The following is a 23,138-nucleotide window of genomic DNA, read 5'->3' on the forward strand; positions in this document are numbered from 1 at the left end:
GTGCGGGTAATCTGGAAAAAGCGGAAGTGGGGGGTGTTGCCCTGTCGCTGAATGGCTGGCTGCGTCAGCTGCTCCTTGAAGAAGGTTACATATGGAGTAGGAGAGCAGCTCATTTTATTTTACCAGGAAGGCATGAAGAGTCACCGGAGTCCATGCGAGGGTAAGGACACTTTTAAGTAAGTAAGGGAGCAAACTGTAGGACGTTTTAAGTAGATAAAGGCCAATAGCGGACGATTTTCGTAAAGGGTTATTATGGCTATTGTAACCGAACTGCAGCTCATTTTTAATGTGGCTTGATTGTTTAAACATTTTTAAAAATGAGACATTTCACCACCTCTTGACGCTGTGGTAAAAGAACTCAATATTCGAAAATATCTAGCTTAACTTCTGTTTTACTCGGATGTAAAAGGAAGACGTAAGGAATATGAGCGATAGCTTAATGTAGGATGTGGCAATGATGTAGGCTAATAATGTAGCAATAGGTAATGTCCTAAAACGCTCGAGCGTCCCGCTGTAACTTGCACGCGAGCCTCTCGCTATTTAAACTGAGCCTGAAACGCACCAAAACACCCCGTTACAGACAGCGCCATTATGCTCCCCGAACAAAACACAGTTTGTCCCCCTGCCTGCTTATAGACCCGCCGATACCGTCCACTAAATCATAAAAAATAGAGCCATTACTGAACTCCTTTCATTAGTATGTTACGGTCCGGAGTTATTTCATTAAACAGTATCAGGCGGAGGCCTTTTACTCTGTTATGTTATTATCTTGGCCATTTAGAAGTGGGAAAACAAGATAAAGCTCGAGTTAGGATCCGGGTCAGGCCTTCAGTAAGTTTTTTTTTATTTTTATATATATATCTTTTATGATGCTAAACCTAATATTTTGTTAAAATTGAATCTTTATGCTTTGTATGCTTATCTATGATTTATAGAAATTTTAACTTAAAGAAGTAACGTTCACTGTTGTCGTGTAGGTGAACGTTCTGAGCTTAAGAGATAAAATTTGGTACATAACATTTTTTTATAAAATCAATCTGACTGTCGTATATGGGACAGACACAATATCTTTTGTGCAGATCACAACCTGCGTTTTAGCCAGCAGCCAGCCAGTCTTGTGAGAAATTCTGTTCCTCCGTGAAAATCTGTTCCCCTTGTGTCAGGAGCGCGCATTGCAGCCAGAGAAGTGGATCCGGCGGATCTGACCATTTTCACGGCGCTTCTGATCGATTTCTCGGTAAAAAACTACTCATATAATCATGTCAGTGTTGTAACTTTCAGTTTAATCGGCAGCTATCAAAATAAAATACATACATAAATAAACGAGGTCCTGTGTGGAGGTCTTTTTACGCTGTTTTGTGTTATTTTAAACGCGAAGAGAATCGATCTTTTTTTTTTTTCAGCTTTTGTCTCGTAAGCCTGACAAATAAGTCAGTCAACAAACACAGGTTTCCAACACGTAGTGTGCATTTATAATTTTTCATTTTTGATAAAGGAGGGGGGAATCTGGCTGATAGCAGGGCACAAAAATTCGTTTCAGCTTTGTTACATATTTTTCTCAGGCGTGTATCGCATACTGAACTTAAGAATTTTAGGAAATCCAAAGGTTTTATTGAGAAATGCATTACTCTCAAGGCACTGGTGAAACTATCGCCGACTACCAGCATGAATTAAGCCAAAACCTATATTGAGTTTAAGATGAAAAATATTCTTATTTTCTACTCGCAACCCCACATGTGGCAGTCTTGGCTTCATCAGGTTCAGATTCAGTTTATAAAAAAATCTTCTAGCACCTTTTGCTACCCAGTTATTAATTGGAAATCCAAATATTGGCCAATATGAATTGCATTTTGGGCAATAAAATGCATTTCTTTTGTAAAAAGTTAATTGAATAATTTGTTTATTTGCATGTTTAATGTATTTCTAATATCGTATAATAAAATTATTGAGTAGTTTAATGAAAAATCAGTAGAATAACAAACACAAGTAACCGACTACCTGTTAGTCACAGCTCTAAACGGGGTAAATATTTTAATGCCTGAGATGATGATAGTCATTGCTGTTCCTCTGTGGTGTGCTCACAGACAGTCAAACCAAACAGAATGTGTAAGCTGACAATCATCTGACCCGACACTGGGGAAGCAGGAAATGTATCCAACCACCAACCCTTTGAATTAGCTCATTAGCCACAGAAGCTCCTTTGTTCTGGTAGTCTGTGTGGACGAAGAGAAATACAGTGTGTGTGTGTGTGTCCAGGACAGGATGCCTGAGAGCCAGAGGTATCCGAGCTTCAGCCGGGAGACCCAAGGTGATCGCTGGATCCACGGCGGATGACAACATGAAGCTTTTCTTGCGCAGTCCAGCACACAGGTGATCACTACTCACCCATTCACATTGTGTCAGTGTCTGAGAACTCCTCTCTTTGGTGTGGAACATTAGAAAAAAACACAGTTATTGTTTGGCAGTGTCACTGGACCTTGCATGCATGTCATTTAGACCCAAACAGGCAATATGTCATTCCCATAATATGCATGTCATCATACTTACCTAGATTTACACATTCAATTCTTGCATGTCAGCATGACAACAGCAGAAATGCGGGGTCAAGGTCAGAAAATGCAAAAGAAAAATCCAGACCAGTACTGTTTCTATTCATCATCTGATTTTTCCACTTACGCAAGACTACTGGTTTGCTGGGGCAACAAGTCTGGCAACCCAGACATCCCCCTCACATTGACTTGGGCATTGAAATTGGGCCTTTGTCTCTTTAAGAAGCTTCTGCTCTTTGAGAAGTCATCACACCATGGCTCCTCTATTAACGCTTTAACAACGTTTTTACCAGCGTTGCACTCAGTAGTATTTTGTATAATGAGCTCAGCAGATGTGCAGTTCCACCTGGTCTTTGCTAATTTCTTCTGGCTAGTCTGAAGGAGCTGAGTGGGGAATTGGAGAGGAAGGCTGCTCTGTGAGTTGGAAACTTGTAAACTGCAGATCAAAGGAGGAGCTTCATCCTCAGAGGCGGGGCTGAGTCCAATCAAGTGTTTTGGACAGCTGAATGGTTGCTGAAAGGATTTCTCAAACATGCATGAAAGAATCAAAGCAACACTCCAGGTCTGTTTTTGATCAGGAAATAACATTACAACATGATGTAAAGCTCAAAAAAGTCGATTTTACATAAAACTGACCCTTTATCTTATCTAAGCATTAAAATTACACAAATGCAGAAAAATAAATTAGTACATTTATGGTACTAATAATAATATGGTAAACCGTATTTGGCGACCCACATCTCTTCCCTTCTGTTTCATAAAGAGCAAAACTCCCAACCTTTATTCCCATCCATTGTCTTTGCCAGCTTACCGTTGCAGGGTCCCTGTCACTGGTCCATCACTTTCCATAAACGGCTTCTGATTAATGAAATGCACAGAAGCTGCATTTCCATAAACCACAGAAATTTGCTAATTGGAAATTACAAAAACAAATTCTCTTAATGAAAACATGCCAATTAGAAAAAAAATAGTTTTTGCGCTTGGATGAGGTAGATTTTTTGGCTGTGTAGACGTATCTCCCAAAACTGCAGGGGAAATCTTTTTATTTTTTTTTTTCCCCCACATGACACGAATAACGTGATCAACAGTCGGATATTGCTACTGGAGGAAATGACAAAAAGATGACATGAAGTGGTAGGAGGATGGTTTTTGGTTTTGTTGGAGGATGTTCAGCGGGCTCCACCAGAACACTCACAGCGTCACACAGTCCATACAAAGTCGTGTGTCGCTCTTCTGGAAAATGGCCGACTGTTGTTCCCAAAATACCGCGTGCGTAGCCGCTCCCATGGCTGTTGCTCCGATGCCTGAATAAGATGCTGATGTTGCTGCATCCGCAGATAAAAACCTCTAATTAGGATCTCAGCTGCTGACCTGAAACTGTCAATCGAATGCTCGACTCTGTAACGTCTCGAATATGGAAGTCATCAGAAACATGAACGTACTTCCTCTCTCTCTACCTGTTTGATTTTGTTTTTTTTCCCCATTTCTTTGCAGGCAGGTGTGGTTGATACTTATTGTTTCGGGTTTGCTGGTTTTGGTGATATTCTCCCTGCTGCTGATGCAGACGAGGACAGAGGAACCTTTTCAGTTTCATGTCAATTCTGCACATAAACAGGTGAGGGAAGCTCAATGTAGCACACTGCAACCACTTCAAGCTTTTCACGATGAGAGGTGTGTGGATTTTTAATCTGTTCTAAAATAAAAAAAATTTTATGTAAATATGAATCAATTTTTTATGAGTTTTCCAAAGTGCTAAAGAATGATACAAATATGATCCATCCAGCACAAGTGGTGGATGCAGATGGAGACCTTTTTATTATTATTATTTGTAATCAGTGTAACATAATTTCCAACGTGATTTTCTTACAGTGGAAAATATCAATCACGACATGGTATTTGTATTTTTATAACTGATCTTTTATAATGAGTAGAACCTCGACTACCCTGAGGCTTTGACTGAGAAACCGACTTTGGTTCTTGGATATCAGCTTTTATGCTCCCAGGTGTAAAAACCTTGTTGCCACGGTTACGCATCATAACTGTTGGAAAGTTAAAAAAGAAAGAAAGATCAAAAATCCTTCCAGCTGCACAGTAACTTATTCAAAACAATAATGCCTGAATCCGTGAAATATTGAACAAATTAGAACTATGTAACTAATGTAACTAGGGCTGTTGTAAACGAATATTTTAGTAATCGAGTAATCTATCGATTATTCTTACGATTAATCGAGTAATCGGATAAAAAAAAATTCTAAAATGAAATATTGGTAAATCTGGCATAATACCGGTGTTACTATGAGATATCAATATCAGTCCAATTTTTCATATTTGAGCATCCCTAACAGTTGCTTTTTTGTAGTTTAGAAAACTAACCTGTAACAATAATAGCTCACTTTCTAAGTTAACCAGAAGAAAAGTTATAGAAAAATCTGAAATTATATTGAATTTAATAACAAAGAGGCAGGCTCACAAATATGCTTATAAAAAATGTCTACAATCCAGCTTTTAGTTCATGTATTCATCTTCAGTGAGTTTAATAGATTAATTAAACTCACCTTGCCACCTAACCTGTCACGCTTTGGGTTTGAAAATGCGGGAAATGCCGCCTGGAGTGGGAGGAGAGGGCGAATGAACGAACGTAAGATGGGGTGGAGGGGAGGAAATAGACCAGCGGACTGACGAACCGTTAGACCGGGGGACGAACACGGGGGAAGCAATACGGGATATTTACGACACCTTCACTGGTCACACTCAGAAACTCATCTACCAGCCATGTACGATGCGCTCCGCCACCCGTTTCTTCAGACCGGGATATGAAATTTATTGTGCGGTTCGTCGGTAAAGCTACATTTACACGGTAAGCATCAGCTACTCAGCCGCCCGCCCTGTTCAGGCTATCCGCTCACCTCAGCGCTCTTCGCGCCGTTCGCTTTCAACCAGCAGCCCCGGAGGAGAAATGCTGCCGTACTCCAGGCATTCCCCCAGTCATTTTAAGGATGCTTATTGGTTCCCCAAAAAACGATAAAAAGTCGGGCATTATCATCAATCAATAAAATCCCCACGGGCCAATCTTGAAGATTGGACTTTATGCCGCTGAGACTTAGCTTTTGTCAACAACTCAGAGGCGGAAGTGAGAGCTCCGCGCAACGCAAATGAAGTCCCGGCCGGAACACGGTGCGCTAAATAATAAAACATAAATTAACGAAGCTTCGAGGCAGGTAAATTTTCCTCGAGGAATTTTAGTAATCGAGGTACTCGAATCATTCGAGGAATCGTTTCAGCCCTAAATGTAACGCATCAAATTCAACATGCTGCCACAGTTCTGTAAGAAATAATTTATTAAAAATGGATGATCAGTCGAGTCAATGCAATCCTAGCAGCATAGAATATATATAAAAAATAAAATTCCCTTTTCACCCTCCGTGGGTGGTCTCTCTTTCATCCTCTGAGCTCGGGTCCTCTACCAGAGGCCTGGGAGCTTGAGGGTTCTGCGCAGTATCGTGGCTGTGCCTAGAACTGCACATTTCTGGACTGAGATGTCTGATGTTGTTCCTGGGATCTGTTTTAGCCACTGCTCCAGTTTGGGGGTGACTGCCCCGAGGGCCCCAATGACCACAGGCTCCACTGTGGTCTTCACCTTCCAGGTCTTTTCCAGTTCCTGTCTGAGGCACTGGTATTTCTCCAGTTTCTCGTGCTCCTTTTTCCTAATGTTGTAGTCACTTGGTATTGCTACATCCACCACAACGGCTTCCCTCTGTTCTTTATCCACCACCACAATATCCGGTTGGTTCGCCAATACCATCTTGTCTGTCTGGATCTTAGCTTGGTCATTCTCCACCACCTTTGGGGGTGTTCCCCACTTTGATCTCGGGGCTTCCAGTCCATATTCTGCACAGATGTTTCTGTACACTTTGCCCGCCACTTGGTTATGTCGTTCCATGTACGCTTTCCCTGCCAGCATCTTGCACCCTGCTGTTATGTGCTGGACTGTCTCACGGGCCTCCTTGCACAACCTACACCTTGGGTCTTGTCTGGTGTGGTAGATCTGAGCCTCTATTGCTCTGGTGTTTAGGGCCTGTTCCTGTGGAGCCAGGATGAGGGCCTCTGTGCTGTCCTTGAGTCCAGCTTTTCCCAGCCATTGGTAGGATTTCCTGATATCAGCCACTTCAGTTATTTGTCGGTGGTACATCCCATGTAGGGGCTTGTCCTCCCATGATGGTTCCTCCAGCACCTCATCCTCTGTTCTCCATTGCCTGAGACATTCGCTGAGTACCTCGTCTGTTGAAGCTTTGATTTATGGATCTTGGATGTTTCATCCTGGACAGTGGCTCTCACACTCACTAGTCCTCTGCCTCCTTCCTTACGGCTCGTGTACAGTCTCAGGGTGCTGGATTTGGGGTGGAACCTTCCATGCATGGTTAGTAGCTTCCAAGTCTTAACATCCGTGGCCTTTATCTCTTCCATTGGCCAGCTAATTAACCCGGCAGGGTATCTGATTACTGGTAAGGCATAGCTGTTTATTGCATGGATCTTGTTCTTGCGATTGAGCTGGCTTCTCAGGACTTGCCTTATTCGTTGGAGGTATTTGGCTGTGGCTCCTTTCCCTGTGACCTCATCGAGGTTGCCATTTGCTTGTGGTATTCCCAGGTACTTGTAACTGTCCTTAATGTCTGCTATTGTTCCTTCTGGGAGTGAGACCCCTTCTGTGTGGAAGACCTTCCCTCTCTTTGTAACCGTCCAACCACACTTCTCTAGTCCGAATGACATCCCAATGTCAGTGCTGTAGATCCTGGTGGTGTGGATCAGTGAGTCGATGTCTCGCTCGCTCTTGGCATACAGCTTGATGTCATCCATGTAGAGGAGGTGACTGATTGTGGCCCCATTCTTGAGTCTGTATCCGTAGCCAGTCTTGTTGATTTTGGCTGAGGGGGTTCAGGCCTATGCAGAACAGCAGTGGGGACAGAGCATCTCCTTGGTATATGCCACATTTGATGGACACTTGTGCAAGTGGTTTGCAGGCTTCAAGGGTGGTTTTCCACAGCCCCATCGAGTTTGCAATGAAGGCTCTTAGAGACCTGTTGATGTTGTACATCTCTAAGCATTCAATGATCCAAGTGTGTGGCACTGAGTAATAGGCTTTCTTGTAATCAATCCAACCGGTGCACAGGTTGGTGTGTCGGGTTTTGCAGTCTCGGGCAACTGTGTGGTCTACAAGGAGTTGGTGTTTGGCTCCTCTTGGGAGCCAAACGCCCTCTGGCATAAATGCACAGAAGGGCATTTATGCCGATGCCCTTCTGTGCCGTGCTCATGTATTTATCCATGTGTCCGCTTATCTTAGCCACTATGATGCCTGACATGAGCTTCCATGTTGTAGAGAGATAGGTTATTGGCTGATAGTTGGATGGGACTGAACCCTTTGAGGGATCCTTCTGGATCAGGATTGTGCGCCCTTCAGTTAACCATTCAGGGTGAGTCCCATTTTGTAGCAGCTGGTCCAGTTTAGCTGCCATTCACTCATGGAGAGCAGTGAGTTTCTTCAGCCAGTAGGTATAGATCATGTCAGGTCCTGGTGCTGTCCAGTTTTTCATACCTGAGACTCTTTCTTGGATATCTGCCACAGTGATGGTTACCGGGGCTTGTTCAGGGAGGTTGCTGTGGTCCTCTCGTAGAGAGGTTAACCACTGTGCATTGCTGTTGTGGGACGCCTCCCTTTCCCATATGCCTTTCCAGTATTGTTCAGTCTCCAGCCTTAGTGGGTCTGCTCTGTTGTTAGTACCCTGCCATTGGGAGTACACTTTAGCTGGTTGGGTGGAGAAGAGCTGGTTAATCCTCCTGGCTTCATTCTCTCTCGTGTATCTCTTTAGGCGGCTGGCCAAGGCTTGGAGCCTTTGTTTGGCAGTTTCGAGTGCTTCAGGTATGGGCATCTGGCTGTACTTCTTAGGTACTGATCTTGTCATTGCAACCCTTTGGAGCTCTGACAGTTGGCTCACTTCCCTCCTTGTTGTCTTGATTTTAGCCTCCAACTGTCTTTTCCATGGTGGTATTGGGTCTCATGGTTGCTATTGTAGCCAAGCATCGCAAGGATCACTGATGCTGAGTTGTATATCAGCTCATTAGTTTCTGTCATGGTGTTGGTAGGGATAGATCTCAACACTGCATTCACATCTTCAATTAGACTTTCTGATGGTACTTCACTCAGCCGTTGTAATTGGCGTCGGGGTTGTCTTGTGTTCATTCCAGCCACAATTCTATCGCTCAGGTCAGTTGCTGCTGCTTCGTTCAGTGTGTGTGTGTGTGTGTGTGGGTGTGTGTCAACTGAAGCTAAAGTAGTTAATCGACTGTGCTGGAGAATACATGATACTTTCCCTGTACCCTTTTAACTATTTGGTTTTTGATTTGATTTCTGTTTGAAGGTGAAGTGGAAGTTATTGTTTGTAGCTGGTGTTGGGTGAAAGTTAACTTGTGACTAAATGACACTTGTCTGTACATCTATTAATTCTTATGTAATCTACTGAAACAATGGAGGTGTTGACATGGAGAAAGGCTGTAATAAAAGGTCAACAGAACTGCATCCTCATTTGAAATGTCATAAAATACACACAGACCCAAAACCAGTTCAGCTCCTTTTAAACTTCACTCACCACTCCTTCACGTTTCTACATTCCAATGGAAAACCATTAGCTTGAGCTTGTGACCTCACGTTTTACTGGTATGTGAAATTTAAAGGTGTGGAAAGCACAACAAACACAAAATAAATCAAAGTCAGATAAACGTTCCGGGTTTGTTACGGTTTGAGTTGTAATAAAACAAACAAATGCAAAGCGTGATGTTACAGGACTGCAAAGCACATGAAGCATAATGTTTATCCTTCTGACACATGACGCCTCCCTGGAGGTGACTTATGCTGCAATATTCTGCGGGTTATGTAACAACAAAGCAGATGCGTGCACAGCACAGGTTGTAATCATGGACTTTTTGCTTGCCTGTCTTTGTCTCGCCCTGCAGCTGGTGCATGAGAACGTGCTCCGAGTCCTGGAGGGCCGGTGTCGCCCCAGACGCAGCAGAGAGAAGCTGCTCGCTTTGTTCCCATCTGCCGGTGCCATCCAGCCTTTCCTCTGGAAGGACCAGCCGCTCCCTGACCGGCTCCTCCTTTACCCGCCGCCGTTTGGCTTCAAAGGGCTTAAAGGCAAAGTCGAGAACCTGCTGACTCTGGTGAATACAAATACCACCAAGAGAGGTTTTACTGTTAACTCAGAAGAGCCACACTCCAACTTGCATGGTTTCAGTTGTTAGTGCAATATGTGAAGTTGTGTAGTAAGATTTAATCTCTGTTCACAAAATGCACTTCTTAAGAAAGGAAGCTGCAGATATCTGAGCATTAGCATCAGCTGATACAGAAAACCCATGTTGAATTGACTGAAAACATTTCCTTTTTTAAAGAAACACAACTAAATTATACATTTACTTGCTAAATCTGCACAAGTGCAGCTCACTTACATACACCAATGGCTTCAGAAGCTTGGTCAACTTGTAAAAACAAGACAACTTTAATTTGTTCAGTCAATTCAATTAGGAGTAGAACAGCCAATGTAAAAATAAATGATAAAGAAACTGAAACGATTAAAGAAAATAAAAAATAGGTCAAACATGTAACAAATGAACTGCAACAAACCTTTTTAGAAATGGTTCAGAAAATACAATCAGGGATTCTAGATATAATGCTAAAATAAATAATAAAACAAGACAGGATAGAATTAGACTGAATAGATCTGCTCTTGTTGATCAGTCAGGTCACAAATTCCTGATCTACAGTTTGTTTTAATTTTTTCAATATCAATGCAAATATAGATATTAATATCAGATTGGTATATCTCTAGTGAAAATGTCAACTACTGAAGAGGACAGGCACATTAAACAGGAAAAACTCACGAGAAACCAAACAACCAACATGAGCGTCTCTGCTGTTGGTTGATTGGGTCATCTTGGGTTTTGCTGTCTGCAGCCTCAGTGGATTCTGGTTAAAGCAACAAAGTCTCTCAGAGCATCGGACCTGATCAGCTCTCTGTGCTTCCAGCTGCCAGCGGCCAACCCTGACCTGGGACCAGAGGAGGCTTCTGAGAAGTGTCGCCGCTGTGTGGTGGTGGGGAACGGGGGCGTGCTGAAGGGCCTGGAGCTCGGTCAACACATCGACCGTTTCCACACCATAATCAGGTCAGGCTTCGCTTTCGCTTCTGGTAGTTCTGCAGGAGACTTGACAACATGCAGAGTGACTGAAACTGCACTCAGACTGAGACCTCCTGGTTTTTGTCTCTCTTAACAGCTAGGGCTGAAATGATTAATTGTGATTAATCGATTATTGCAAATAACTGTTTAGTAATCCATTCATTATCTAGAGAATACAGATTTAAAAAAATGCCATTTGCTGAAAAAACACAGAGCAGTAATTAAATCAAAAACATTTTGCATTTAAGATTTGGAAAAAAAAAACTTGAAATAAAAGTTGTAAAAAAAATAGTTTAAGCTACTTTTGCTGCATTGTGATGATAAGTTGAGAAGCATACCTTTTGACATTGATGTTAGAAGTATCAAATGATCAAGTGTACCCTAATGGAATACTACAGTATTGCATTTTAGGCAATAAAATGTTTATCATTTCAAAAAGAAATTAAATAGTTTAGCTGTATCTTTTAATGTGTTATAAATATTGTATAAATAAAGCTTCAGTGGTTAAGTAAAAAAATTAGCACATTTTTTCATCTGATTAATCGTCAGAATAATTGACCAAATAATCATTAGTTGCGCCTCTAATGGTAACAAACTCCAGTCTTGCTCCTGTTTTAAGCAATATTTTGACTTTCTTCTCCTGTCTCTATGTCTTTCAGGTTGAACAGCGGCCCTCTGGGAAAGCACACTGGCGACGTGGGGAATCGAACCAGCATCAGAATGAGTTATCCTGAGGGCACGCCCCTCCACTGGGCAGACACAGACCCTCATTCTGTGTTTGTGGCCGTGATCTACAAAGGCGTTGACCTCAGCTGGATCTCAGCCATGATCAGGAAGCTTGGCGTGGTGAGTGGCTGGAGCGTTATCTTGACTGTCATCATTTTCTTTACCCATAATGCATCAGTGTTGTCTAGTATCTTGTTTGGTTACTTAGAGCCGATCCAGTCGTGATACTTTACCAATGCTTGACCAGGACAGCGTTTCCTCTTTAGCGATCAAAGTGCTGCTTTGTGTTGCAGTCGTTTTGGGACTGGTTCTTCTTCTGGCAGAGGGTTCCACGGGAAATTCCTCTAGATCCCTCAAGGTTCCGACTTCTGAATCCCGACGTCATTAGGCAGACTGCCTTGGACTTCCTGAAATACCCTAAACCCAGGTGGCGCCTGTGGGGCTGGGACCAGGTACAGCTTAGTTCAAACCATTACCTGAGGAATCAGGGTGGACGAAAAATGGGACAACAGTTAGACAACTGGATTTGTTTTTTTTAAATAGCTCTAAAACATTCTGGGCAAAAGCTTAAAGTGATCAAAACAGTAGTAATATCTGATCCACTCAGGATTACCAGCTGTAGGTGGGTGAAGCTCTTCAATCTGATGTTCAAAGAGAAAGTTGGAGTGCAGTTTTGTTTTAAGAGGAGTCTGTAGATGTACCGATCTAAAACTGCAAAGATTAAATCAAAAGGCGTCATCCGTCTTAATATTTTCTCTGCAGACAAAGCGACACATTTAATGTGTCCTCATGTTTCTTTATATATGAAGACGTATCGCCCCCTTGTGTTATGTTTTGTGAACTGCGGCATTTAAATCAGTTTGTACAGAAGTGATGTCATTCATCAAATGGTGTTTCCTGGCCATTTCTAGCAGACAGGAGGGAACAAAGTGAGCTAATCCAAAGAAATGGCATGAAGAATGAGTCAAACGTGCTGCTAAAAGCCAAATTTCTCTTGATTTTAAAGTTACAGTATCTCAACAAATTACTGACATGCTGAGAGACACAAACACAATATGAAATGTAGTTTTCATTTAACTTTATCTCCAAATGTAATGTTTGAACCGCAACTAACATTTTTTTTAGTAATTGATTATTCTGACAACAGATTAATTGGACAAAAAGACAATTTTTTGTAGATTTTTCATTTAGCCAGATTAGCATTTCTATACATTATTAAATGCATGAATTAAGAAAATATTTTGTTGCCTAAACTGCAATTGCGTAGCATTCCTCTTGTGTACGTTTGATGATTTGTAGCAGTTTTTTAAAATCTTGAATGCAATGTTTTTATTTGAATAGTTTAACGATTAATCGATTACCAAATTAGTTGAGAATTTTTTAGTCGTTGATTAATCACGATTAATCATTTCAATCCTAATATTATGCTTCTGTATAATTCCCCAAAAGGCCATTTAAAGGTGATAAATTATAAATTGTGGAGAAAGTCCTGTGCTCAGCTCCATGTCCTCCTGCTGCAGAACATCAAGTATTTTAAGTTGAACCTGAAACAGCCCTTTAGTTTTTCACTACAAAGGAGTTGTGGCTTATGCACATCAGCGTTAGAGCGACTAGTGATAAACCTATAAAGATAATTCACTAGAGTTGAGGTCAGTTCTGTAGATCATGTTTTACATTTTTAATTAGATTGTACTTAAAATTCAAAGCACGGGGGGGGGATAAAATATGAAGAATCTTAATTTCCTTGCAGAATGTACCGACGCTGGGCGTGACTGCACTGAGCTTAGCCAGCCTGCTGTGTGACGAGGTCAGCCTGGCAGGATTTGGCTACAACCTGTCCCAGCAGGGGGCGCCACTGCATTACTACGACAACCTGCCCATGAGGCTCATGCAGCAGGAGAAGATGCACAACCTGGACAGAGAAACTCAGTTCCTGCACAGACTGGTGAGAGAGGGGGTCATCAGCGACCTGACCGGAGGAATCCACTGCTCCTTCTGCTCCAGCTGACCCCATCCTGCAGCTGACCCTGTCCTGCAGGTATTTCACTGCTCTACAAACTCTGTTTTTGAAACTTTGCTGAAATGCATGCACAAAGGACAAAGAAGAATTAAGAGATTTTATACAATTATGGTCATAATTTATACTTCAGTTTCAGATCTCCTGACAGATATTTGAAGCTGGCTTCAGATATTTTATTTTTATGTTGTGAAAGCTGTTCATCATTCTAATATTGTCATTTTCAGGTCTTTGAGAACTAACATGAAATGTTTTATTTTGTTTTTAATAAACAGTTATTTATTACTGACATTTCAACTACAATCCTAAATAATGTTGATGACACAAAGAAATAAAATATGTAGAAGATTTAGTCGTGTGTGCTTGTCTGGTTTATTTTTACTAAATCAACTAGATTCTTTTTTGTTTGGTTCCTGTACATTTAATTCTTGTGTTTGAATAACGGACATCCAAAACACAACCGCTGGTTAGCCACCACCACAACCAGTCGAATGTGAATTGTTTGCATGGACTTAATGGTTTTCAATATAAACCAAAGACATCTAAAGTTTTAGCATAGGCTCATCTGTCCACCCATCTAACTTAACTTCAGGCTAAAATGGCCAGATTTAACAGATTCAACATCATCAAAAAATGAACAGTTTCCTCCTTCAAAAAAACCTTTTAAAAATAAAAATAAAAAACTTAACCACAGAACCATATACAGGCAAAAATTACAACCACATTTTTGCTAAAGTTATTCATAAGGTTCAAGTAGTAACTTAATCCAAAGTTGCAATTTTCCACCTAGCATTGGGACCTGGAATTGCTTTGTTTTCTCATCTAAATAAATGAAGTTCAGTGCAATTGGAACATTTCATCAAGAGGACAGTAGCTCAATATAAAGTGATTTAATACTCTTAATTGTAATTTGTACATCATCTGCAGCGATGCAAGGAGAAGTGACAATTTTGAAAAGTAGAGCGGAAGGAACCATTTATATTACAAATGGTCTGTGGCCAAGAATCCAGCCCTGAGGCGCTTTAGAAAACGACTGTAGTTTTCTAGTAACATAAATAAGAATAGTGAGTAGGATAAAAGGAGAAAAAACATGATTTAGAAAGAACACACATCTTTGTTTTTTCTGGGAGAAATGGTTCAACATTAAAGTCACGTACAAGAAGGAACTACCAGAATATCTCAGATCCAGTGGAGTTTTAGAGATTTACAGAATTTAGGCACATGCTAATTCACACCTCAACCATTGTATAACCTACAGTTTATACCACTACTGTGTAATATTAGGTTACAACACCTTTGATGTCCAGCAGCTAAGAAATCCTACCAAATCTCACTGCATCTTCAGCCAAAAATAGTTAATGACCTGGTGATATTTATAAGCTCCAAACTTCACATTGAAGGTGCTACAATCGGTTCACATTGCACAAGATCTGACAGTGTGCAGGCGTTTGCACACAGGCCAGGACACTCCTGGTTAAATATTAGCTTTAACGAGCTAATGGGCAACATGCTATCCCAGGGACAGCCTAGGACTTTGTAGTACTCTCATTGTAACTGTAATTCCCATTGAAGATGGATTGTAGCAGTAAATAGCTGCATACGGTTTGGCAGTAAGATGGATGGGGTTTTAGTGTGTTACATTTCCCAGAAATAAAATAGTTTTGCTGCAGCTGTTCAACATAAAACAACCCCCCCACTGGAAAATTTATTTCACAAAGCATGCAAATAAAAAAAGGGAAAAAATATTAGTACTTGAAAGATATGATGTTCCTATGTGCCTCGTGTGATGTCATTAGTGGCACTGCACATACAAGTGGAAGCTGCTTTAGGGAGGGTAGGTCTTACCTTCAGTAAATATGAACATGCTGGAAAACAGGAAAAAACAGTTAACCATGACATGTTAATCTATATTTAACAAGTCATAACAGAGGATGGCTGTGACTGTTAGTAACTTTGAAATATGAAAGCCGTCGGTGGAAGTTAACTCCGTCTGTAACGCCACAGGATTAAGCGACTGCGATTTTCAAAATAAACTTGAATGAATTACATAGTTGAGGCTACAAAGGTTACATTCTAAAAAAAATGAAATCATGCGAGGCAAAAATGCTGTTTAATTCATTCTTTTATGTTTTGAGCTGAAATTGTGCATTGTAACTCGTTCGTTCTTCAGTTTTAGCTTCAGGTCAGTATTGTGTTCTTTATTTTGAAGGGCAAACCCGGAAGACGCGTTCACGAACGAAGCAGCTCCAACTTCAGGTGCGCGTGGTGGAGAGCGTGAAGCGGCGAACTTCATTGAATAACAGGTAAGAAATGTCTGACTTATGTTGCTGAATTATTACTGTGGTACTGCTAACCTTGATACTACGTAACTCAAACAAAGCGTACTAGAAGTTTAATCCATCTGAAGGAGCACTCAGAAATGAAGTTGGCAAAATATTTAATTACATTTCAGGTTCAACAGTTTTAAGTTTCAAAGGTGTTTCAAGCACGTCTCGGCTTTAAAACAGCTGTTTTTATGAAGTATTGTTTACATGTATGGCCCGAGTGTCTTTTTGTTTTTATTGTTCCGCGTGAAGTCTGGTCTGTAATTTGTGTTTTATTTAAGTCATGAGTGCATAAAGAGGAGCAAAAAGAACAGTTTCGCTGCGTCCATTCTCTGGTTAAGTAGCTTTTCGAAGAAAAAACTCTTAGTTTTTCTTAACATAGTTTTCAGTCATTAACTGTAGTTAAAAGCATTTATGCAATGTTTTTTTTTTGTTTTTTTTTCATTTAAGTCGCGCGTGCTTCGTACGCGTGAGAGTGGTTGGGTCCTCGTGTAAGTGAATTGACAGCTGTATACCTGATGGAACCACTGCTGTGCGCCCTCAGGTGAAAGTTAGCATGTCTCTATCTTCAGGAAACGTAAGGCAGGACGCTATTGATAAGAATGGGTGGAGCAGGCATAACAAAGAATTCACAAGAGGTCGGGTAGCAAACTGAAAGCACATTTTAACATGCTGGACTAGTAAAATAAGCCCACTGTGGCAATAAAGCTCAAAGAAATATTTCTGCTTTTATTCTTCTTTTTTTTTACGTTTTCCCTTCCTGTCAGAACGGCCAATTCCTGAGAAGTCACGGTAGGTGATTAGGTTTTGACCCTTATTTTTGTTTTTGATAGAGCCTTTAATGCGGCTTTTTACCAGAAATTTAAATAGGTCTTAATTTGTTAATTCTTCCTTTACAATAACTGACCAAATATGTAAAATGAAATAAAAACAAAATCAATCAGTTTTTTTTGTGCCATTCAAAAACTGCTGGGGAAAAAAGTGGAAACAAATAAAAAGCATGAAAATAAATGTGAAAAAAAAAATCTAAGTAGTAAATAAAATTAAAAAAGTAATGATTAACTAACTATAAATAATTTGAAATATTTCAACCAAACAAACCGACTTGCAATTTGTATTACAATTAGTTTAGTTAGTTTACTAAAATATGATCTGTTCCAGGGGCAGAAAGTGGAATATGGAAAGTGTGCGTCAGTCACATTAGCAGAAAGTACTATCAAGCTGGAATACACCAAAAATAATACGGCACAAAAACTGTCGTGTTGTTTTTGTGATAATTTAAAGACAATTTTGAAATTTAACATCTTTTCATCATCTCACAACAGCTTCCCTATCTCTACTTCAAAGGATCTTCCCCAAAGCATGATGCTGCCACCACCATGTTGAACTGTGGGCCCTTTGTGTTCAGGGTGAAGTGCAGTTTTTACCAGGCATCATTTCTGAAAAGAATCATAAGTATTATGAGGATATTTAAGGCGTTTCTGCTTGTGCTTAAGAAAATAAAGGAATAGGCTATCCAGCAACCCAGCGGGGGCCTAAGGGTCCGCTCCACTTCACCTTTCACCTACTTGATAATCCAGCCTTGCACAAGGCGGTGAAATGATTTCTTCAATTTTTATCTCTTACTCTCATTCCCATCAGCTGACTGTTTAATGAAAATCCATAAACCATTACAAATGATTGTACATAATGTTCCAGACCTGAACTGGAGTCTTCTTTATTTTATTATTCTACATTTACATTTGACCTAAACAAAAATTGGCTCCGTTTCTGTAAATCAGTATTTATTTTTAATATTTAAATAGTCAGATTTATCATCGGTTGAGATGATTTGCAGTTTTTCTTTTTCTGACCGGAGGAACAGCTTCAAATTTTACAAATTAGACGAATGAATGGAGTTTGTTATGCAACAAGTTTTAATGTCCTCCGCAGCCGTTTCACTTTGATCAGCTTTTATCTCGGCCCATGCAATCATCTCAGCTGACCACGCTATGGGGTCATAGGTCACTGAGGCAGAGGTGAGACCACTGAGCTGCTCCTTCTTCCCACTTTTCGACAGACTCTGTGGGAAACTTTCGTTCACTCCAGTGGTGTTTTAATTGAACAGACCTGTAAGCCCTAAACAAATGTTTTATGAGCTTCTATAAAAGTAATAAAGTAGTAGAAGTTGCTTCTCTCTAGTCTCTTTCCCTATCTTGCTCATTGACCATCTCAAAGGCCAAATGTAAACAATCAGGCCGACTGTCTTGGAGCCGTGGGCCTATCAGAGGGCTTCCTGATGCCTGTGTGATGTGTGATTGGAGGGCTAGCTCTGGCTAACTGTGTATTAACAGGTCTCTGTGGATTTTTAGTGTCACTTCCTCCTCGTGGCAGCAGCAGCAGTGTTGCCGGGGTCGCTGTCCGTGGATGATCACCAGAGATTAAACATCTGCTGCTTTCTGTTCCAGGTTAGTGGCAAACACTGGATAGAACGATAGAGTTTTACTTTTGGTAAGTAGATAAAGATTAATGTTTGGTCTTCTTTTCCTTTTGTACTTGTTTTTCCATTTTATGTATCACTTTCCAGTTTTAGTAATCTGTGAAATCAGTTTAGTTCTTTTACTTAAAGTCTACTGACCAGTCTCTATATTTTAATGCTTAAAACAAAGTTGAGTTTCTCCTGTTATATTATCCATATTTCTGTATAAAGTGAGTAGTCCAGTCTGGGTTTGTTTGGCCGTTTCTAAGCCTCCGTCATGTTCAGTAACAACATGCCTCAGAACTTTGTGTGTTCTTGCTGAAGGAGAAACAATGAAACCGAATACACAGTTCCTCCTTGGTTGATTACAGAGTAAAGAGCATAAAGGGGAATGTTGTCCTCAAGCCACGGCACTGTTCTGAAATTCTGCACATTCAGGTTTTCTTTTTGTCATTCATCTTTAAAATGAGCTCTCCATTGTTTCCTCAACAACAATACGACTCAGTTTTTACCACCATCTTCACTAAACAGCTCCTTTGACTCCAAAAGCCACATGGACTCAGTTGTTGTCCAAAAATGCTTATTAAATGAATGAGTTATTAAACTTTACAGGTGTACCTATCAGAATGTTGTAGCATATTTACAATCTGTAGTCTTTCGGTGCGTTCAAATTCCTTCGATGGCGATGCGACGAAGGTTCCTCCAAATGTGTGACTGCCACTAATCCGTGGTCTTCAACATTTCCACTGAACTCTGAACTGCACAGCATTCTGGGGGATGTAGGCAGAGGAAGTGTTATAGCCTCTCAACCTCTCACCACTAGTTAAGCAAGCTGAGCGGCATCAACTAACCCACTCACTCTTTGGTTACCTAGCAACAACCTGTTGAGCAACTTGTGCAGCAGCAGCTTCAAGTTTTGCCACTGAGCCTCATAACTTCCAAAAAATAAAAAACTGTGTGGAGTAAGAATAAAAAACGAAAACAATGGCTTGAGAGGAACATGTGGAGAAAACAGGAAAGGTCATCTCATCAGTTATCAGTATTTTACATATTTAAAACTAATAAATAATTATAAATATTGACCGATATGAAATGGTTCAGCCATGTTGCCCAGCATACAAGATTTATGTTCCAAATATTTTTTTTTTCTAGCCTTTCAATCAGAAATTATAATTCATCAGGAGAAGATGCAACTTCTCCCCCATGTGTGAGAGAGCAGCAGCTGTAAAAAAAGATTTTGTTAAATTCTACATGTATTCCTAGAATGACTGACACCTGCCTGTTTCTAAAGCTTTCTGTCTGCTAAGATACTTCAGTTTGTTTTATTCAGTCAACTTAAGCATAGAGTGATTTTAAAAAAATATATATAATGACTTTAATAGGCTTAGATAATTGCATCTGATGTGTTTTGTGTTCATTTCTTGGCCCAATGCCATGAACTTGAGCCCAGTTTAAGCAAGAGTAATTTTTCCCCCTCACTTTCTCACCTGTAGTGAAACAATTAGGCTCCACCCTGTTCTCTTTTTAAATGTGTTGTTAATCTGAGAGTCTGTTCCCTACGCACCACAATAGATGGGTTAATTCCACCTCCACAGGCTCAGCCTGACATTCTGTTCTTGATGTGTTATAAGATGACAATAGAGCTCTTTGATTTAAATTTTACTGATTACTAACTCATCTGTGCTGAATACTACCTGGTTTTCCAGACTGAAAAAAATTCATGTTGATACATACAGCCTTCTTCCAAGTATTTACAGAGTAAATAAAAGGCAGGAGCTGCTAACTAGATGCACTTTGTCAGTTTATCACATATGACTGCCTGTGTAAAAGCAAGACAGCTCAGTCATTGACTCTGAGGTGGTGGGAAGACTAACATCTGCAAATCAACACCTCAAAAACGAAGCGCACGGCTGTTTATGTCAGAAGAGTAATCCCAACTCCAGAGTCCACCATAATTAATGGGTAAACCATTGAACAGGTGCAGTCTTATAAATACCTTGGGACAATCATTGATGCAAAGCTAACGTTCAAACAGTGTGAATGTGGGTGCAGGAAGAGACAGCAGTGCCGTTACAGCAGTGTTCTTTTCACAGGAAATAAACAGGGATGACACTGAAGAGTCAGTTTTAAGGTTCCGGATGTAAAGACCAAATGTTACCCAAACAGTTTTATCCTGGCATGCCGAGGTGGCACAGGGGTTAAATACAACCCACTTGAGGAAACTTTAGTCCTCGACCCAGCCGTTGCAGGTTTGAATCCCGGCCTGCTGATCTTTGCCGCATGTCTTCCCTCTCACTTATTACCTACTTTCCTGTCTGAGCTCTTTCAAAAAAGGCCACTGGAGCCAAAGAAACCCTTTAGAAAAACAAACAGTTTTATCCTGACTCCTTTCTAGATAACAAAGTCAGGAAAAAGTTTTAATTAAGAAGAAAAAAAATAGCAGGATAGGAAAGTACAGGGTTTCTCCCAGTGGCTTATACGCCTGGCTGGCGAACAGGCTTTTCTTATGTCCACACCAGGCTAAGCATTATTTATTTATTTTAGTTTGTTTTAATGTTTGCCCCTTTTTTAAGACTTTATAGTTGATGTGCAGATATTAATCTTCCAATAACACACAATTATCAAGTGATATTTAAAAATTTCCTGTCAACTTGAAATATTTTTTAACTAAAAGGAAAATGGCAGTCAACCAGTGGCCTACCACCAGGTTTGGAACATTTTCTGGAGGAAATCCTGGAAGTGTTTCAGATGATCACTTATTAATAACCACAAAATTAAAATGAGGCCTGAAAACATGATACTTTAACGGACTGAATGTTCTGTTCTTTGTGTGAAAACTGTTTAAGTGTTTTTTGGTGTTACATTAGTGGCATTGTTATCAGTTGTTATGGCAACAAGTCTGCGCGTAGCGTAGCCGACACAGAGATCGAGGAAAATAAAAAAGAACATTAATGGTTTTGACTTGTTCTTCAATGGTTTTCCCTTTGCTGTGGTGCACTGAACTAATAATACCTACATTTCCAGGTTTCATCCATCCATCCATCCATCCATCCATCCATCCATCCATCCATCCATCCATCCATCCATCCATCCATCCATCCATCCATCCATCCATCCATCCATCCATCCATCCATCCATCCATCCATCCATCCATCCATCCATCCATCTATTTATCTATTTATTTATTTATTTATTTATTTATTTATTTTCTAACACCCTTTTCCCTAGTGGGGTTGGGAGTGGTGCTGGTGCCTGTCTCCAGCAAACGTTATGGGAGAGAGGAGGGGTCACCCTGGACAGGTTGCCAGTCCATCACAGAGGTCTCATTTAGCTAAATTTAGCTGAATTGTTATGGGTTGTAAAGGAATCATCTTTTTGCCCTCCAACGTTTTGCGCATGAATAAAATTCTGGAAGTAATATAGACACATTGCAATAATGTGCAACGTGTCTATATTGTCTTTAGTATAGTTTTATGTACTTTTTAAATACTTTATCATTATTTGAGCCTACATGCCTCGATGCTGCTGTCACACCTGAATATTTCTGTTCTGTTCTATTCTAGGTCGCCTCCTGACCAGCATCTGTTCATCATCTGCGACCTCTGACCTTTCCTGAGCCCCCAAGCCCACCTCTGTATTTCCAGTGCCACAGCAGCATGCTGAGCCGGGAGTTCCTAGAGAAGATGAAGTCCTTGGACCTGGCAAACGTGAGCCAGTACATCAGTAACATCTCCACCCCCATGTTGGTCAGCATGGGAGCAGTGGCCGCTGCCACCACCTACTACCTGGCTACGCGACCCAAAGCCCTCCCACCACTCTGGGACCTGCACACGCAGTCAGTCGAGGTTCCGGTGAGTTCAAGTCCAAAGGGAAATTGAACACACTTGTATGGAAAAGTAAAGGTTGGACAGACTCAAGAACAAGCCAAGAAAGCGTTTTTTTTTTGTTTTGTTTTTTTCAAATGACATAGATAAGTTATCTACTACAAAATAAAGTTTAATACTAAATATAATTCAGTTCAGCTGTTTACATGGCATCAACTCATAACAAATGTCACCTCGAGGTTTCTTTACAAGATGCCTTGAATAAACTGGCATGTGTCAATCGTTCTCATCCATTCCTGGACAAATGTTTCCACCTCTGGGAAAAGAAATGATTTAAGAAATGATTTTTCCTAAAGACGTGAGCAATCCGAGGAAATTAATCTCTCTATTGCCGGAAAAATCAACTTACAATTTACTGAAGACGGATGATGAAACTGGGACAAAGGCTGAATAGTCTGGTCTTGTACAGTCCAAGGACTCCAAAGTGCTTCAAACTATCATTCACACCGATGGAGCTACATTGTAGCCACATGATCTCTCTCAAAAACAAGCTGAAGTACATCCTAGACAAAAGCCTTCCTCAGTACCTGAAATCTCTTTTATTAGCTTTCATAACACGCATTGTGTTTTTCAGGGCAGTGATTTTGTGCATCACTCAGCGCTTCAGAAAGAAGACAGTTGTCTGACTCACGTCTATGAAGACGCCAGAACTATGTACGAGTCCTTCATCAGAGGAGCAAGAGTCTCCAGTGAGTGAAATGATGACGAGCTTAAAGCTTTAACCTGGGATATGCCCTCTGACCCACAGCACCGTTTTCATTTAGGTTTAAGTTCAGCAGATCTTCAGTCTCTTGATTATTTTATTTTTACAGTTTTGAAGTAGAAATGAATGTTTTGCAGGTATAAAGCCCTCCTCAACCTGTCTCTTGTTGTTTTTTTCTTCCTCACACTTTGACCCTTCTCCTCTTCTGTCTCCTCCCAGATAACGGTCCCTGTTTGGGCTTCAGGAAACCAAA

The 23,138-nt window shown here is 40.6% G+C and overlaps 2 protein-coding genes across 7 annotated transcripts in view; both read left to right on the forward strand.

The window, feature by feature from the left end:
• The first annotated feature begins 36 nt into the window (after nucleotides 1-36).
• st3gal5 (ST3 beta-galactoside alpha-2,3-sialyltransferase 5) lies at nucleotides 37-13,867 on the forward strand. 3 transcript variants are annotated; one of them, XM_088009804.1, is made up of 8 exons: nucleotides 37-160; nucleotides 2,257-2,370; nucleotides 4,044-4,164; nucleotides 9,555-9,761; nucleotides 10,624-10,760; nucleotides 11,432-11,618; nucleotides 11,792-11,950; nucleotides 13,249-13,867. In XM_088009804.1, the coding sequence occupies exons 1-8, from the start codon at nucleotides 153-155 to the stop codon at nucleotides 13,504-13,506; spliced, it is 1,191 nt and encodes a 396-aa protein (XP_087865930.1). In that variant the 5' UTR covers nucleotides 37-152; the 3' UTR covers nucleotides 13,507-13,867. The 3 variants fall into 3 exon arrangements, with proteins under 3 accessions (XP_087865930.1, XP_087865929.1, XP_087865931.1); XM_088009803.1 differs by having other exon boundaries at nucleotides 116-176; XM_088009805.1 differs by lacking the exon at nucleotides 37-160 and adding an exon at nucleotides 1,164-1,237.
• Nucleotides 13,868-15,719: 1,852 nt separating this feature from the next.
• LOC106931038 (long-chain-fatty-acid--CoA ligase 1-like) overlaps nucleotides 15,720-23,138 on the forward strand; it is a 16,093-nt gene continuing 8,674 nt past the window's right edge. For 2 of the 4 annotated variants that reach the window (XM_015008958.2, XM_088009806.1), the window contains exons 1-5: nucleotides 15,726-15,818; nucleotides 18,191-18,286; nucleotides 21,862-22,149; nucleotides 22,757-22,871; nucleotides 23,105-23,138. The exon at nucleotides 23,105-23,138 is cut by the window's right edge and continues 31 nt beyond it. In XM_015008958.2, the coding sequence (XP_014864444.2) occupies nucleotides 21,955-22,149; nucleotides 22,757-22,871; nucleotides 23,105-23,138 (344 nt within the window). In that variant the 5' untranslated portion in view covers nucleotides 15,726-15,818; nucleotides 18,191-18,286; nucleotides 21,862-21,954. Of the gene's footprint in view, nucleotides 15,819-18,190; nucleotides 18,330-21,861; nucleotides 22,150-22,756; nucleotides 22,872-23,104 lie in introns of all 4 variants that reach the window. The other 2 variants (XM_015008961.2, XM_015008960.2) reach the window with 2 other exon arrangements.

This window comes from Poecilia mexicana, unplaced genomic scaffold, assembly GCF_051168715.1.
Source record: "Poecilia mexicana isolate PSO_F unplaced genomic scaffold, ASM5116871v1 scaffold_10, whole genome shotgun sequence".
Taxonomy (NCBI): Eukaryota; Metazoa; Chordata; class Actinopteri; order Cyprinodontiformes; family Poeciliidae; genus Poecilia; species Poecilia mexicana.